The sequence below is a fragment of the Pogoniulus pusillus genome, chromosome 12 (genome assembly GCF_015220805.1).
Source record: "Pogoniulus pusillus isolate bPogPus1 chromosome 12, bPogPus1.pri, whole genome shotgun sequence".
NCBI classification, from domain to species: Eukaryota; Metazoa; Chordata; class Aves; order Piciformes; family Lybiidae; genus Pogoniulus; species Pogoniulus pusillus.
The window spans coordinates 13932972-13949970 of record NC_087275.1 but is presented as its reverse complement, the minus strand read 5'-3'; the positions used below and the strand labels follow the sequence as shown (position 1 = coordinate 13949970).

The window sequence follows — 16999 nt, the reverse complement described above, 5'->3', positions numbered from 1 at the left end:
ATACCACTTTCTAGCACTATTTTAATCCCAGCAGACAAAACCAAAACCGCTCGAATTCAGCGTCTGATCGGGGCAGTAGGAGGACGGCTGTCGAAGCCTTTCACGCCCCTTCAGGGCTCCTCCGCGGGCCTAGCCCCGGCCCGGCGAGGGCCGAGCCGGACAAAGGCGGCGGGAGGCGGGGAAGCGTGAGGGGCCGAGCCGCGACGGGGCAGCCCCGCTGCAGCCACCCGCGGAGCCGCTGGGCTAGCTTGGGGGCGGCAGCGGCGCGGCGGGACGGGCTCGGCCCGGCCTCGACGTCGCCGCCCGCCACCGCCACTGCCACTCTCCCCACCCCGGGCCCGCCACCGCCCCCGGCCCGCCTCCGCGCCGCACCGCGACGGGGCGGTCGGCGGCTCCGTGGCCGCCGCCGGCATGGAGGTAGCGAGGCGGCGCGTCCGGGCCGAGGGGTACCCCCCCTGGGGAGTGCTGCTCCCCCCTTTCCTCCTCCTCCTCTTCCTAGCAGGTCAGCGGGGCCGGACGGGTGCGTGAGGCGGGGGGGAGCCGCGAATTCACAGGCAGCGGGTGCAGGCGGGGCTGGGAGGGCGTTGAGGGCCGCGCTCGTCGGTGGCCCTCACTCTGCCCCCCGCCGGCTGTCGCCGCGGGTAGCTAGGACCGGCCGTTCCAAGGCAGTCGTAGTGGCTTTGCCTTGTTGGTGATTGCGCTGCCAGGGTGCCTCTCTCGCATGAAGTGTGCTGTGTGCGAGTCCCTCTCCTGCTCATGGGAGGTTAGATCTGCACCCTCCAAGAGAGATTCCGTGAGGTGTCCTGGTTCCACGGCCCTGGGCAGAGCAAGGGCATCCCTTGGCACCGCCGGTCCCGGTGAGCACGCAGGAGTGGGAGCCACAGGCGGCAGTTGTGCCCTATCAGGTAGCAGTGCTTGCCAGGCACATTAGGGGCATAGCCAGGGACACAGGCGTTTGTGCCAAAAGCGAGCAATAATGCCAAAGCCATAGGCTGCTGGCATAAGGAGTCCTGCAAGGATAGCATCACAAAGCCTTCGCATGAGGAATCCTGCACTGCAGTCACTCCCTATTGCAGCTCCTTGGCAACAGGGCCTATGCCAGGCACTGGCCTTTCCTCTGCTTACAGATCTTGCAGTCCGTCTGACTCCCCTGGTTCACTTGTTGGCAGGGCTGGTCTCCAGTCCAATGGGTCAGTTGCACCCCTTTTTTCTGTGTGCTCAGTTCTTGGTGAGAGGGTAATGGCACAGGGTTAGGGTGCAGCTGCCTAAGCTGGCCTGCACTGCTGTGTTTTACGGCCCTCTCTGCCCCTCACCCTCACTGGATGCTTGTTTTCAAGCAGAGGCCAAGCATGAGTAGGTTCAGAGAGCTGACTTGCTAAAATCTAATGGACAAGGTGAAGGTTTTGGGGTGGATCTGCAGCACAAGCTGTTTGCTATACTGTCAGTGTGCAAAGGAGCCTCGGAGTGAGGTGAGACCTTGGAGTCAGAAGTGGGGTGGGAACAGGAGTGAGGCAGCAGCTGAGATAGGGTTGGTCCTGCAAGTTAAAAATTGGGCCAGCACAAGTGGAAGGCAGAAACGGTGGGAACAGGAGAGTGGGAACCCCTTACAATGATCAGCTGCCTGGGGAACAGAGGCCACAGCATATTGGGACTGCAGAAGCATAGTTTGTCATCTTCAGGTCTTTTCTGTGGCAGTGTGTATGTTGCCAAAGTGGTCACTATACATTGACAGTATGGAGGGCGAGGAGTCTGTTTGGATCCATCCAGGCTACAACCGAGGCTCTGGCAGTGAGAAAGGAGAGACTGGGATGAGATTTGGGAGGCATAGGAATCCCAGAGGACAGTGCAGTGGCAGTATCCAGAGACCATATAATGTTATTTATTTGGGAGGAGATGATTTAGGACTTTGAAAACACTGAGCTGCAACAGCATAAAATGCCAATAGCTTTAAAATAGCTTCTTGTGGCAGTAAAAGGGTATGTGTTCTTTCATGCTTCTTAATTGTAAAGAGCACTCTCACTGTTGTCGAACAATTTATATTTTTCCTCAGTCCAGCAGAGTTTACTGCTGGAAATGTGACCCTGGCCACCACAGTCTTGGGCAGTGGGGCAAAGAAGGCACTTCTGACTCCTGTGCCACATGCTGGTGTGCCACATGCTGGTGTGCCACATTGGCTATGGCCCTGGAGCTGGATCAGAAAGAGGAGAGCTGCTGCCAGCTATCAGGGGCTGAGGGCTGATTTGCTGAGGGCTGATTTGCACCTGGGGCTGGGCAGGGACTGGGGAAGGTAGTCAATTCCCAGCATGCTCTTTCTTCTCTGCAGCTCAGCATGGCAGGCAGCCTGGCTTCAGGTTTCACACTGAACTCCTTGATGGAGTGGAAAAAGGTGGTCCATAGTGTCTTGATGTTTGAATTTTTTAAAAATCTATTTTGAATTATTAAATATGAGAAGGAACTGATACAGGCATCTACAAAATACTTGTACACAAAGTACCTAACCCTGGACTTTCTACTGAAATGCAGAACAGTGGGAATAGACTGCCGTTAGGATTAGAGGGTCAGGTCATCTCACAAGTGAAGTCCTGTAATTGCTTAAAACTGTTAGATTGCATTTTAGATTGTACAGTTATGCTGTACAGCATTTTGTTGGTGCTGCCGTTTGACTGTGGGAATGTTATTTTTATTCAGCAGAAGACTGTCTGGCTCAGTGTGCTAATGACTGCAAAGCTTACTGCTGTGATGGGACTACTCCCTACTGCTGTTCATATTATGCTTACATCGGGAATGTCCTCTCGTAAGTATATTTGCACTTCAGAAAAAAAACACCGTGTGCTTTGTTCATGGGCTTGATACATGTGTGGATTGCAGGAAACTGTTTTGGCAGTAAACAGTGGGCAGAGTTTGGAGTGGGTTTGTTTTATTTTTTCCTTGCTGGCAACAAACGCAGGTATTCGTCTAAAGTCTCACCTTGGATATATTTTTGAAGCATACAAGAAAGCTTGCTAAAATTGAGGGGTGTGTCCTTAACTTGTGTACAATAATATGTGGAAGTAAGCTTTAGAGGTGGTGAGAACTTTGTTTCAGGCTCTTTAGACAAAACAGAAACCTCGTGTGTTTTGTTGAAATGCTTTGTTACAGCACTTGAGTCAAGCCGCTGTTGACATGGACTTGAGACTGTTTTTGTTTTGAGTACTTTTTAAATATCCTTTTCTTTATTGACTTGTTTATTTTTGTTAATTGTTGTTTTGGCTTTTTGGTGGAATTTATGGAACAGATTCTAGGTGAGAGTTATCTGACCTCTTAACGCTGCAGTATGGATATCATGTTTCCCATTCCTTAACTAAAACTCACAGCACAGCAGGTGAAATGGGGTAGCTATGAATATTTCCTATCTAAAGAAAAAGAGTGAAGTAGAAAAACATAGACTCCAGTGCATCTGTTTAGCTCTGCACAGGTATAAAAGAGGCTTGTGTGCTAGTGGACCTGACTATAGACTAATGACAGCCCCTAAGTATTAAATTCATGTGCAAGGACAAAATGAAATAAAGCATAAAATGTTGTTCTTCAAGATAGGACATCTTCTGTTTCATCAACCGCACCTGTAATTTCCTTAACCTTTAGTGAGCAGTCTGTGGCATCTTTTGATTTATATTCTTGACTAAAACCAGGAAAGGAAAAAAGAGGTACATCATACAGACTGCTCAGTGCTTGGGGAGTAGGGGGAAGGTGGTAGTTGCTTTTTCTAAAAAGACTCCTCTGTTACAGGTTTTGTATGAGCCATAGTACCTGGGGAACATGCCAGTGTTCCCCTCAGCATGTTTTTATAGCACTTTGAAGGAGTAGGCAGAATTATGTTATTTTAATGCAAAATTGATCCACAGTTTTTAAAGCAGATCAGATACTTTCTGGGCTAAAGTAAATAAAATGATGATAAAGCACCAGAATCCTCCACTCCTCTGAAAATAAAAGAGCATGTACTTAAGATTGATTACTGTTGGAGAATGACAAGTGATTTTTTTTTCCCCACTCCTCTGGGAAATGTCTGCTTTGATTTTTTTTTTTCTCATTTCAAAACTGCTTTCCCATTTATGTTTATGGAAGTAGGTGCTGGTCTGTAATACTTCATTCCAGCTCACATGTGGTTAGGAATGATGGGCACAGTAGCATAGGATATGCCATCCTAAGAAGGAGACTTCCTGTAGAGCATGTGGATCACTTACATGTGTGCATCACTGGTGTTTGTCTAAACAGTCAGAGCTGTACTTTGGGAAGGAATGACCTGGGGATTCTTTAGAGTGACTGCTGAAGTATTCAAACCATGCCTGTATTGCCAGGGTGACACCTAGTCCTTTGTATGTTTATTTAACGAGCTGTGCTGGTATGAGGCTAATTGGAATAGTTTGATGAGAGAAATTAGATTATTGGTTGTAAAAGAATAATAATGATAAAGTCTATATCATTCACTGGTTTGCTGAAAGGGATATGACATAGATTAGGAACTTCCCCACACACTACTGAAATTTACCAAACTAGCTCAGACAGCTTGGAAGTAAAATGAAGCTCTATTTACAGCATGGCAAAAATGTGTAAGCATATATACACAAGTATTTACAGTTATATACAAATAGAAATACTACAGAAATCCATACTCCCTCCTGGACAAAGGAAACTGCCCAGAAGGGCTCAAAACTACTCTTTCTTCCTATCTTCCAGACAGACAAACAAAACAAGCACCAAAGCTTACATTTGCTGCTAGCCAAGATTAATGGAAAGATATTTGACCAAGCTAAGAGGAAATTATTAAATCCAGCATCACAGACCAGACTGAATGAGATTGTTGAGAGAGAGAGAAACAGGCTTTGAGTCCCTTCTGGGTATTTTCTTTGTCCAGGAGGGAATTTGGATTTCTGAATTATATCTGCTTTGTATATAATTGTAAAATATAACTATATATACATATAAATTGTAAATCTATTGTGTATATATGCTTGTAAGTTTTGCTTTGTTGTAAATGTGGCTTTATACTTCCAAGATGCCTGAGCTGGTCTGGTAAATTCCAGTAGTGTGGTGGGTAGTTCCTAATTCCACCACACGAATGTAAACAGTTAGTGAATTAGAGCTGAGTGCAAGTGGCTCTGACATGTCCTAAGGGTTGGTGTGTTTCTGAGTGGTTTTGATAACTAGAGGAGCTCTTAAAAGTGCTGTTTGCCACAACGTGTCTCAAAGGAAATGTTTGATTCCTGTATTTTTTTTAATGACTGAGAACTCCAGTTCACAGACTTGAAGACCAGCCAGGAGTCATTATAGTTCTCTGTCCGGATGTTCAGCCATAGGTTTATTTTTTTTCCCTTAAAAGCTGTTTTGGGCGTGTCTTCTGTAAAAATATGTCATCACATTTTGAAAACCTTAGGCAATTAATGAGGTGACCATCTGCTCTGTAAACCATGCTGTAGTTCATTTACTAACATGGCTGGGAAATTTTGCTGGGAAATGAAGGTTGAAATCCCTACTGTCAGCTCTTAACTTATCTATGAGTTTCAAATGTGGCCCTAAATAGTCATCATGACAGCTTTCAACCTTATCACTGAGCTGGGTGAACTCTGTCAGCCTCACATGTAAGATTTGCTTTGGTTTGTTTTGCTCTGCTCAGGGGTCAGTTCTTTGGCCTTCCTTTGAGCTCCCTCTAGTATTTTGACATCGTTCATGAAGTGTGGCTAGAAGAGCTGAGCATAGGATACTGGCAGAAGCCTCTCTAGAATTATTTGTTCCCGTGTCTTTCTCTGAGTACTTGTTTTGAAGCAGCTATCAGTGGTGATCACAAAAGACATAAATGAACTTAGCAATTTGTTCCATCTCTGAGTCCTTAAGTTACAGTCTTCAAAGCATGTCTACCTCTTTAAGACTGCAAACTGTTCTTTATTAGAGTTACTACCTTAATTGCATTGCGAAAGATATTATTGTGGCTCAATGCTCCTTAAGAATTACCTTTTAATTTTATTTTCAAGATACTGGGGTTTTTTTGTTGGCTTTGGGGTTGTTTTTTTGTCAGGCCTTTCCCACTGAAGTTTCTTATTGTCTCATTGCTGAATGCCAAACTGAAGACAGTGCATTAGAAGACACAATCTCTGGAATTTGAAAATAGCCACTAGTGACCTACTTGCATATGTCAGTCTGTTAACAACGGTGTATAGAAGTCTTCTAAAGAACAGTTTTTAATTCAACAAACTGTGTGTCCTGATAATTACATATAAAGCTGCTTTTAAAGACCTTTCTTGTGGCATAATTTTTGATCCTGCTGTCTGCAGTATCAAAATGGGATTGATCTGTGTGGGTGCTTTCAGAAGTGCCTTTTTTCACTATCTTAAATACCATTAGGATTCTGCTGTGTTGTGTGAGCTCCTCTGCTTCTTTAGAGGTTGCCTAAGCTTCTTTATTTGTTAACCACTAATTTATATATATATATACTTTATAATTCTGCATGCCTTTCTGAAGTTTCTGTTATCTGTCTAATCTGTTGAGTTTTGGTTGGGTTTTTTTTCAGTTTTTCACAAACATAACTGTCTCTAGTTTGGGGAAAAGCCTTTTGAATGCAGCAGGTTCTCTTTAAACAGCTCTGTGTTTCATTTCATGCTTCTCAATCTTCTCTTTGTAGACCCCAGAAATAGTGCAGACTAACAAAGTCAATGTGACTGACTGATACTTAAGGTTTTTGTAGCTTTTAGGTGATGAATGATGTCTCTTCACTCATTAAAATTATACTCAACATTGAGATGCCATATAGGCTTTTAGAATTTTCTATTTTGAGAAATCTTTTTAGGACATTAGGGAATCTTTTTCTTTACTCAGATGAAGTTTTCAGCAAACAACCTCCAGGCTGTGTGCATCTGTGATTAGGTCTGTTTTCATTTCCACACATGAAGAACAGATGCAGAATTATCAGCTCATGCTAGTGTTAGGATTTCAGGACTTGTAAGAGATGTTCAATAAGTCCAACCTTAGTTGGACTACAGGTATGATCTGTAAGCTTTCAAGGTCTGTGATTTAGTCATCTGTAATCCCATGAGCATCTCTAATGTAAAGTAGCACATCCTTCCTCCTTCTCCCTCTGTGTCATGATACCGTTTCAGAGCAAGTTGCTACAGCGTTATTGTTGAGGCTGTATTTTTCTTCCTACTAATTTTCAGTAGCTGCTGTCATTTCCTCTGATGCATATGCATTTCCTCCTGTTCATTTGCTTGGCACCTAGTGCTTAATAGTTAGCTCTTCTAAAAATGTTTTTTTTCTTGGACAAATTACAGATTTATATTTGGACTTGTGGAACATAGTGGAGCTGTGTCTGTGGGATGAAGGAAAAGTGCAAGGATGAAGGGAAAAGTGCAAATGCAAGCTCAGGCTGTTCCTCCTGCCTACCTCTTCACTCTCTACCATATAATGGCTTGGAGGCACCCTTCCCAGCCTTCAGCATCATTTCAGCTCTTTGAGTCATGAAACTCAAACTACCGTCATCCTCAGAAGCTAGTTTCTAAACAGTTGAATCATATCTGACCAACAATTAGTTTTCTTCTTCTACATCTGCTTCTACAACTTTCTACCAGGCCAGGACTTCTGAGAACTGCAGCGTGTTTTCTCCATGTCAGATGCATTGGATTTGACCACAGTAGGAGTATCTCTCTAACTAACCAATCAACAGCATTTTGTTTTCTGTCACTCGGAGGAGTTGGTGACATCTCGTTATTGCTTTCAACTCCAGCGCTCCTCAGAGTTGGTATGAAAGAGGATTCTTCTGCAGAACACAGATTTTTATGTGTGTTTCTGACAATGTTCTTTGCATTTTCTTCAGAGAGACCCCAAATTGTCTGGCTCTCATACATATCCTTGTGGCTGCTGGATTTTGTATGGGCTAATTTCCAGTTCACTCTTTGGCACCATGTGGTGCCGTGTGTTTATCACTGTTCACAGGACACTTTTGAGCCACGGGGAACTCTCTGGGCATAGATGTCAGTAGTTGCATGCTGCTGGAAGTGGTTCTGGTTGCTGCCTTTGCTCTTTCATTACACTTCATGTCCTGCACCTGTGGATTGATGTAAAATAATCCCAGATTCCAAGTAAATAGTGGAGCAAAGAGGACATGTGGTCCATCTGTTCTTTCAGATAAATACTATTGGGCCAGATGGATATCCAGTGGAAACAAAGGGACTTAAACCCAGAGTTTGCCCATGGTATTTAGAAAACTTATTGATAAAGTATCCAACCTTGGTGATTGGTGTATATTTTCCTGGGTTAGTCTTTAAGTATAGCAAACTGCAATGCTGGCTTAATCAGCAGAAGAAAGCTAAGGTCCAGTGATGCTACATTACATAGCAAAGGATAGGAAGTTTCTTGGTAAAATGTCATCAGAATTACTTCCTGTAAGGCACTTGATTCTGAGGACTTCAAAACTAAGTGGAGGAAAAAAATGGATAAAAACTTCAGAGAACTGTAATCTCATTACAGATAGTGAACGGTGATTTATTAGAAATAATGAGGAAGCAGCAGCCTGTTCTGTGACAGCTGAAATATCAGGTGTTATTTATATGAACTTAATCTATGTTGCAGGAGGTTTGTTTTGTTTTCAGTCCAGAGGTTGCACAATGTGTCCAGGAAGGCAGACAGAGAGAATGTCCAGAGAAAGGGCAACAAAGCTGGTGAAAGGCCTGAAACACAAACCCTATGAGGAGAAGCTTAGGGAGCTGGGGGTGTTTAGCCTAGAGAAGAGGAGGCTCAGGGGTGACCTCATTGCTGTCTACAACTACCTGAAGGGAGGTTGCAGCCAGGTGGGGGTTGGTCTCTTCTCCCAGGCAACCAGCAACAGAACAAGGAGACCCAGTGTCAAGTTGTGCCGGGGAAAGTATAGGCTGGATGTTAGGAAGTTTTTCACAGAGAGAGTGATTGGCATTGGAATGGGAAATCACTCAGGGAGGTGGTGGAGGCACCGTCCCTGGAGGTGTTCAAGAAAAGACTGGATGAGGCACTTAGTGCCATGGTCTAGTTGACTGGCTAGGGCTGGGTGCTAGGTTGGACTGGCTGATCTTGGAGGTCTCTTCCAATCTGGTTGATTCTATGATTCTATGAATGGGAAGAAAAGAACTGGAGAAGATATTTAATGTAAAAATTGTGCTCATGCTTCAGCCTGCAGAGCTGAAGGAAAGGCAGTGTGTAGTGTATCTAAGTGTGGCATTTGACATGAAGTACTTCATATCCAGTAGTACTTCTGAGAGAAGCAGCTGACCTCAGAAAATGCCATTTTAGTTCATGAAGGAAAGAATGTCTCGGTACAAGAATAGGCTGGAGAGTGGGTATGGAGGAGTGTACGAAAGAAGGAAGTCACATTTTAAGAGTTAGGAATATAGAGATGTAGCCTTTGGAGTTCATAGTGAAAAGAATCCCAACCAAACAGGAAGCTTGTTGTTTGCTGTAGGTTCCAAATAATTAAAATTAGACACTTTCAGGCATCCCACAGTAAATATGTGAAGCAGCAGATGGATTTAGGAGGGTTTTATGTCTGCACTACAGTTTTATGGAACTCTGCTTAAAATAAAATTGTATTGCTTCTCGTCAGAGCAATGTTCAAGATTTCCCATGATTGAAGTGCTTTGGGACCATATGTAAGACTGCAGTTTACCTGGGCAGTGCGATTTCATGCTTCAGGCTGTGCGACTTCTGATGCAGTGCCAGAGCTATGCCAGAGGACTGGCTCAATTATTTTTTCCATTTGGCTTGCATTGTGACTTCTGATCAGAAGAGTCTTCCTGAATGAGCACATGGAGCAGAGCCTGAGGATGCTTATGCTGAGTTCTGAAGGCTGGCTATAAATATGTCATCAATAAAGACAAGGCTCTGATAATTAAACTACAGCCATTCCCCCTTCATTCTGTCTTTAAAAGTGAATAGAATTTCAGCCTGCTAATCCCTGATCTTCAGTGTCTGCAGTGTCTGTGGAAGCACACTATCTGTACTTCAGCTTGGGAAAACCTCCACAAGAGGCATCCAACACCTTCTGTGCAGGGAGCTGATTAATCACAGCTTAGAGGAGGATCTAGGACCATGTTTCCTTTGTAAGATATGCTGGAGGGAAAACTGGTATTCAAAATATGGCCTTTGTGAAGTGTTTGAACTTCCAGTTGTTTTTTATTCCATGCCTATTGTCCTAGTTCATATCCTCTAGCGGAGAATGTGTGATCAGATTTATGACCAGAGTTAGTATCTGCTCTTGATGATGGCTGCAGAGGAAGCCCTTGTCAGCACCAGAGTTAAAACACAGGGCCCCTCTTCTTTAATCTTTTGTGTTTTCATTTCTGACCCTGTGTTGTGACAAGCAGCTCAAAATGGGAAAATACTGTTTTGCTTGCCAAACAGCAGCTCTCGAAAGATAGCTCCCACTTAGTCTCCCACCTCTTTTTTTCTGCAAGATGTCTGACTAATTATTTTGAAATGTTTAGGACTAATGGAATCGAGTTCTTTTGTTTGATCATTTTTGTAAGTTTAAGGGGTTTTATTTTAGCAAGTAGCCATAAGAAGTAGAATGATTTTTTTAGTGAGAATGGGAGTTTGAGGCTAATTGGAGTATTTAATGACAGAAATTAGATTATAGGCTGTGAAAAGAAAGACAATGGTGGTGTCTACTTCACTCATAGGCTTGGTGAGATGTATAAAAACAAGAACACAAATATAGATAGTACAGAGAATGTGTGTCTCTGTTGGAGTTGGTGTCTGTGCTTTTCTTCCTGGGCTGCTTCTGTGTAACTAATCCTTCTGCTTCTAACCCCTCCTTGCCCATCCTCTATACTGACCTTGACTGTAAGGCATACTTTGGCATAAAGTAGACAGGTGAAAAGAAGGTAGAAGTGGGGGTTGGGAGCCCCTCCTGGGGACTCTGATTTCTGAGAGGGGTGTTGTGTTTCTGTATTACCTTAAACTTGTGTATTTCTGTATATATTTGTGATATATTGCAAATATCTCTTTGTATATTGTGCTACGCTGTGGATCTAAAACTTCACTCCTTAACTTCCAGATGGCTGGGTCTAGCTTGAGTGGGGAAGAGGGTAACTCCCAAACCATCACACTGGAAGTCTTTGTAAACATGCAAGTTCAATTGTTTATAAGAAAAAAGGCTAGCACAGTTTTGTGCTAAAACTTGAGTTGTTGACATCTCTGTGGATCATCTGCTTTTCATCATTTGGAGGATTGTCAGACTTTGGTCTGAAAATGGAAGCATTAAGGTATAAATCACGGAAATACTCTCTGTGGCTTACAGAAAACCCTAAGGGGGAAAAGTAAATATTCATAAGGAATTTGGTCATATTAGATTGCTTATACTGTACTGGCTTATTTTTTAAAAAGATTTGTCAAGGAAAAAGAGAGATAATTTTGTGTTTGTCACTTGAAGTGGTCTGTTTTGGAAGCCTGCAGCATTTCCCCATAAGGTTCAGTCATGTAAAACATAAATGTTTTCTTAACACTTAGTAAGATTGACCTAAAGGCCAAGCCTGGGCATTATGTTGATCACAAGAGTACTTTTCCTTTCTTTGTAAGAATTTTACCTGCTGTCTGTTAACTTTATACCCACTTACACACCTTTCCCTTTTTCAAGTAGAGTTTACCTCTGAATTTGGCAAGCTTAACTTCGTTCAGTCATGTGTACATCCAGAGCTTTTGAGAGAATTCATAGAGTCTGCTAGGCAGCAGTTCAGCAGAGTGGTTAAATGCATGTGTAACTTCAAGGTGGTGAGTGGATGTAATGGATAGACCTTTCATCCTACTGAAATCAATAAGCTAATTACTTTAGTGAAGAGTTCATGCCCTTGACTCTAATGGGACAAGTTGTGAGCTGAAGTACCTTGTTGAATGTCTTAGAGCATTTTTTTCCTTTTTTTTTAAATCACATACCTTCTATGTTCACTGCCACTTCATGCTGCTCAATAAGCTGTGTCACTCCTGGAGAGTCAGGAGATACAAAGGACAAGTCCTACCTTATCTGACTCATCCACTCTATGCACATCCAATGCGTGCCTGTCTCCCTGCCTCTAGCTGAAGAATTTCTGTTTTATTGACTAATTCTGAGCTTTCACTGAGCTCACAAGATTATTGAAGAATCTGTTTGTTGTATTTTGTACTGGCCCAGAAGACCAGTTGCATCCCAGGCTGCATCGGGTAGGCATGTCCAGCAGATCAAGAAATGTGACTCTGCCATTTTGCTCTTGTGAGACCTCATCTGGAGTAGAGTCCTGCTCTGGGGCTCTCAGCACAAGAAAGACTTGGACCTGATGGAGAGGGTCCAGAGAAGGGCCACAAAAGCAATCACAGGACTGGAGCACCTTTCCTGTGAAGACAGGCTAGCAAGTTGAGGTTGTTCAGCCTGGAGAAGAGAAGGCTCCAGAGAGACATTATAACAGCCTTGCAGAACCTGACAGTGGCCTGCAAGAAAGCTGTGGAGGGATTGCTGACAAGGACATGTAGCAACAGAACCATAGGCAATGGTTTTGTACTAGAGCAGAATAGATATAAAGTGGGTATTAGGAAAAAGTTATTTACTATGAGGGTGATAGAACACTGAGACAGGTTTCTCAGGGAGGTGGTTGAGGGCCCTTCTCTGGAGACAAGTCAGGCTTGATAGGGCTCAGAACAACCTGATCTAGATAGGGATGTCCCTGTTTACTGCAGGCAGGTTGGACTAGGTGACCTCTAGAGACCCCTTCCACCCCATAGTGTTCTATGATTCTGTTCTATGTTTGTAATATTACACCAACTCAACAAGATTGCTAATGAAGATACTTTGGATCAAAAGATCAAAAGCTGTGCAAGAGACAGAGATGTGTTTGATGCTGTGCAGTGTAATTGCAGCCAGTCCAACTGAAACCTGTAGCACTAATTCAATATTTGAATGATATTGTCCTGGAAAGATAAACTTATTTTAATCTTAAGAGAGGGAAACAAAGCTTGGTGTGTATAAGCAAGTTATTAAAAAATAAAGGAAATTAATTATTAATTCACAGGGCAGTTACAAGTTCCTTTGAGATTTGTAGTCACAGCTTGATAGAAACTCCACAGTTAACATCATCTTTAGAAATTCAATGAAGATTTCTCAATGGTTTTTGTATTTCAGAAAGAAAAAAGTAGTGATTTTTACTCCAAGAACCACATCTGCTAAAAAATTTAAAAAACTTGGGTTTGTTCCCCTGTAATTAATTATTTTTTGTAAAACACAGGGTCTCTCCTGGGACTTAATTCACATGTAAGTATTTAACAGGGGATAGGGAGGCACTACTACTGCAAACTGGGCAGGCATGTTTCATTGTCATGTCTCCCTCTGTTGGCTCATCTACACAGATAAGGAATTTTTACTGCTATCATTAAATGGAGTTACTCTTTCTGCTCACAAGGGAGGCTCAGTTTAATGCTGAGTGTTCCACCTTCTCTCTTATTATTGAGGCCTGTGGTACAGTTTGGCACAAGCACAAGAGGTACTAAGGATCTACAGCTATTGTTGAAACATCTGTTCATCAGCCAAGATGCAATGAACCTTATTTTTAGGTGCCTTGTGGACTTGCTATGCCGCTATTGAAGTGTAAAGGGACTGTACAAACTGCCTCTACTCTAATCCTTCAAACAGTCCATGACCAAGATGGTGCAGAGAAGATATAATTAGGGTACTGCTGTTCTGTAGCTGTTTCCAGCTGCTGAGCAGCCCATAGGGCATTAGTGTTAGTAAACTAGGAATAACATATAAATGCAGTCCCAAATGTATATGCTTATGCTATCACATTAACTGCAGTTTTCATCTCTGATACTATGTACTGCTTATTCCTGTTGTGCTCCTGCGTTTGACGACTTCCTCCCAATAACAGGATAAGAAAGGGTCTGGATGTCAGTAGTGCCTCCTTCCTTCCTTCCTTCCTTCCTTCCTTCCTTCCTTCCTTCCTTCCTTCCTTCCTTCCTTCCTTCCCAGGAAGAAAGAAGTCATCCTTGGAGACTGGCATGCCCCTCCATGGAAGGAGGGGAACCAGCATCACCAGTGAATGCCTTGCACTTCACAGGCCCCCAGAAGCAGTTTGTACCCCTCCATGTAGGGTAATGAGAGAGCAGGAAAGTTGTCAAGGAGAGAGCAGGGAATTGCAGCTGCTGCCTATGATCTTTCCTATATGATGCATTTATATCTTAGAAAGATTTATATGTGTATGTGTGTATGCAAACAATTACTATCTTAGAATTTATTTTCTTCTGAAATTCTGTTTTTCCATTTCCTACAACATTAAAACCATCCAGAGTACTGCCTGGCATTAGTATCTGTATTGTTGAAGCACAATATTGGTGTGGTTCTTCAACATTCAGAGTTCAAGGTGCCATGGAGCCTGTGAGACCCTCTTGCCAAGAGTGCTTCAGGACAGCCAGCCTCTGAGACTTTAGCTGAGGTGGGAAACAGGGAACAAGGAGGAGAGAGAAACAAGATGAGAGGTGCTTGTTCTGGTGTCACAATACCTCTGCAATAGACCTCTAGAAAAAAAGTACCAGAAATATTCTGATAGCAGCCTGAGGACAATTCATAAATGGAAGACAAGGAGTGAAAAGACTCAAAATTAATTAGCTATGTGTAAGTAGCACTTATAATAGGATGTTGTTTAAATGGTACATGACAGTAGCTCTTAATTCTTTTGTTTGGATCAAATCCTTCATGTCTCTGAGCTTTTTCGGGCCTCCTCTTCTGCTGCTTTGTAAATGTAAACCAAGATGAGAGGAAATAAGCAGACAGCTTAAATTTAAGACTTAACTTCTCATTGTTGGGAATAAAACAAATGTAATAATATTTTGTACAAGACCTTGAAGTAAGTTTCTTGGAATCTCTGAGATTTTCCTGGAAGAGTAACAAGTATTTTGTTATTGCTATATTTTGCATAAAGAATACAGCTTCTTTGAAGTTATCCTTGCTTTCTACTCATGTGGTGTATTTACTTCCAAAAGTTTGAAAACAGTTATCATTGACCATTGTTTCATTCTTGTGTTCACAATAACCTGTCAGAGAAGGCAGCAGTGCCTGGGCATCATTGCCTGTCTGCCATCCATGTAACATGTACTCCTGATGATGACAACTTCTCCATTCTAAAAGCAGTATGAACTACCACACAGAAAGATTAATTGTTTGGGTTATGTTCAGAATTTTGACTACTTGGAGCCAGAATTTTGTGTCTGAGCATAGACACTGAATATGCCATGGATAGGCATATTCAGATGAACTGCTCTGGGGATGGAGAATGGCTTTGTATTAGGAGTCTTTTTGTGCCTAGTGCAAAATTGCTGTCATCTGTCAGTAAGAAGCCATCTAAGTATTTAGTATCTTTCCTGCAAAACTTTTGTCAGAGCATCTCATGTGCAAATGTTGCATTCTTTTAAAGCAGCAGTTATTTTTTTCCATCTCTTCTCTGAGAAGAGATGGAGCTTCTCTGGCACTGGAGTTTTCTGACCACTCACTGTGCTGTATGGTCCTAGTCCCCAAAGATCTTGATGACTAATACATTTATATGGCTGAAAGCTAATATTGTTTCAGTCCATGGCAGTAACCCTGTGTTTGGTTTGGCAATGTCTGGCCTATTTACATAAACTAAAATTATGAAAAAGGATGACAGGATCACCAGTCTGCTTGCCTTGCATTGCTTTTCTCCAGTGGCTCCTTGCAGGAATAACTTGACATTAAATTCCAATAGAGAGCTGTCCTGGGTGAATACAGCCCACTCTCACAAGCCCCTCCTCCCACATAGATGGGAGGGAAAGTCATAGACAAAAATCCTGGACTGAGATAAGGAATTTACTGAGATAATACAGTGCACAATTACCTTAGCCTATCTGTAGGAAACATGCAGTGAAATGCAGAAGCAGCAGCAGAAGCCAGCAATAAACCAGTTCCCCCTATTAAAGCACACAGCAGCCAGCCCAGTGGAAAAGACTAACACCCCAAACCCAGAAACCACAACCAGAACAGGAAGCCTCTCACATTACAATCTGAACTTCAAGCCCCATGATACTTTGCTCCAGTCAACACTTTCATTGTAAAGCTGGCACAATGTCAACATAATACTGAATACCATCAGCAGATTCAACTCAACCCATGATGAGAGCCAAGAAATAGAGCTTCAAGAGCATGGGGGATGGATGAAAAGTTATAGCACTCATTCTCCATGTTCAGCAACATTTTAAATTGTCTGAAGTAAAGCACAGGGCATCTTTGTTCCTGAGCCTTCACGATTGTTGAATTAAATGTAATGATTGAATTCTCTTATTTCCAGAAATATAACAGAATGTCAGCTTGACAATAATGCTTTCAGATTTGCCGTCTGACAGGGGTGCTGTAAACATAGTGGCATATCTGCCCAATGGTTTGAATAGAACACTACATTAAGATAAAGTGCTGAGATTAGGAGGGAAGCAATCGTTATTTCAGCTTGTGCATTTGGTAAACTTAGAATGTTGCTGTCTTTGAACGTAGGGTTTTTTTTTTGCTGAAGTTGTGCCAGGAGAAGTTTAGATTGGATATTGGAAAAAATTCACTGAAAGGGTGGTGAGGCATTGAACAGGCTGCCCAGAGGAGTGATGGAATCACTATCCCTGGAGGTGTTCAAGAATTGTGTAGGAGTAGTGCTCCAGGATATAGTTTAGTGGTCATGGTAGTTGGATTACATTTGGACTTAATGATCTTGAAAGTCTTTTCTGTCCTTAATGATTCTGTGATTTTTTTGCATTAAAATTCCATATCAAGAGAAGGTTTTTTTTTTCCCTGCTCACACACCACCCAATCATCCTTTCTTCCAAAGTAGGTGAGGATGAAATACCCTCTGTGGCATGGCTGCCTGTGCTAGCAGACAGTGGATTTCATAGAATCAGTCAGGTAGGAAGAGACCTCCAAGATTATCCAGTCCAACCTAGCACCCAGCCCTAGCCAATCAACTAGACCATGGCACTAAGTGCCTCAGCC

At 42.8% G+C, this 16999-nt stretch overlaps 1 protein-coding gene across 1 annotated transcript in view; it reads left to right on the top strand.

The window, feature by feature from the left end:
• The first annotated feature begins 375 nt into the window (after positions 1-375).
• CYYR1 (cysteine and tyrosine rich 1) overlaps positions 376-16999 on the top strand; it is a 59997-nt gene continuing 43373 nt past the window's right edge. Inside the window, exons 1-2 of the mRNA XM_064152371.1 lie at positions 376-502; positions 2689-2794. Coding sequence (XP_064008441.1) covers positions 412-502; positions 2689-2794 — 197 coding nt within the window. The 5' untranslated portion in view covers positions 376-411. The remainder of the gene's footprint in view (positions 503-2688; positions 2795-16999) is intronic.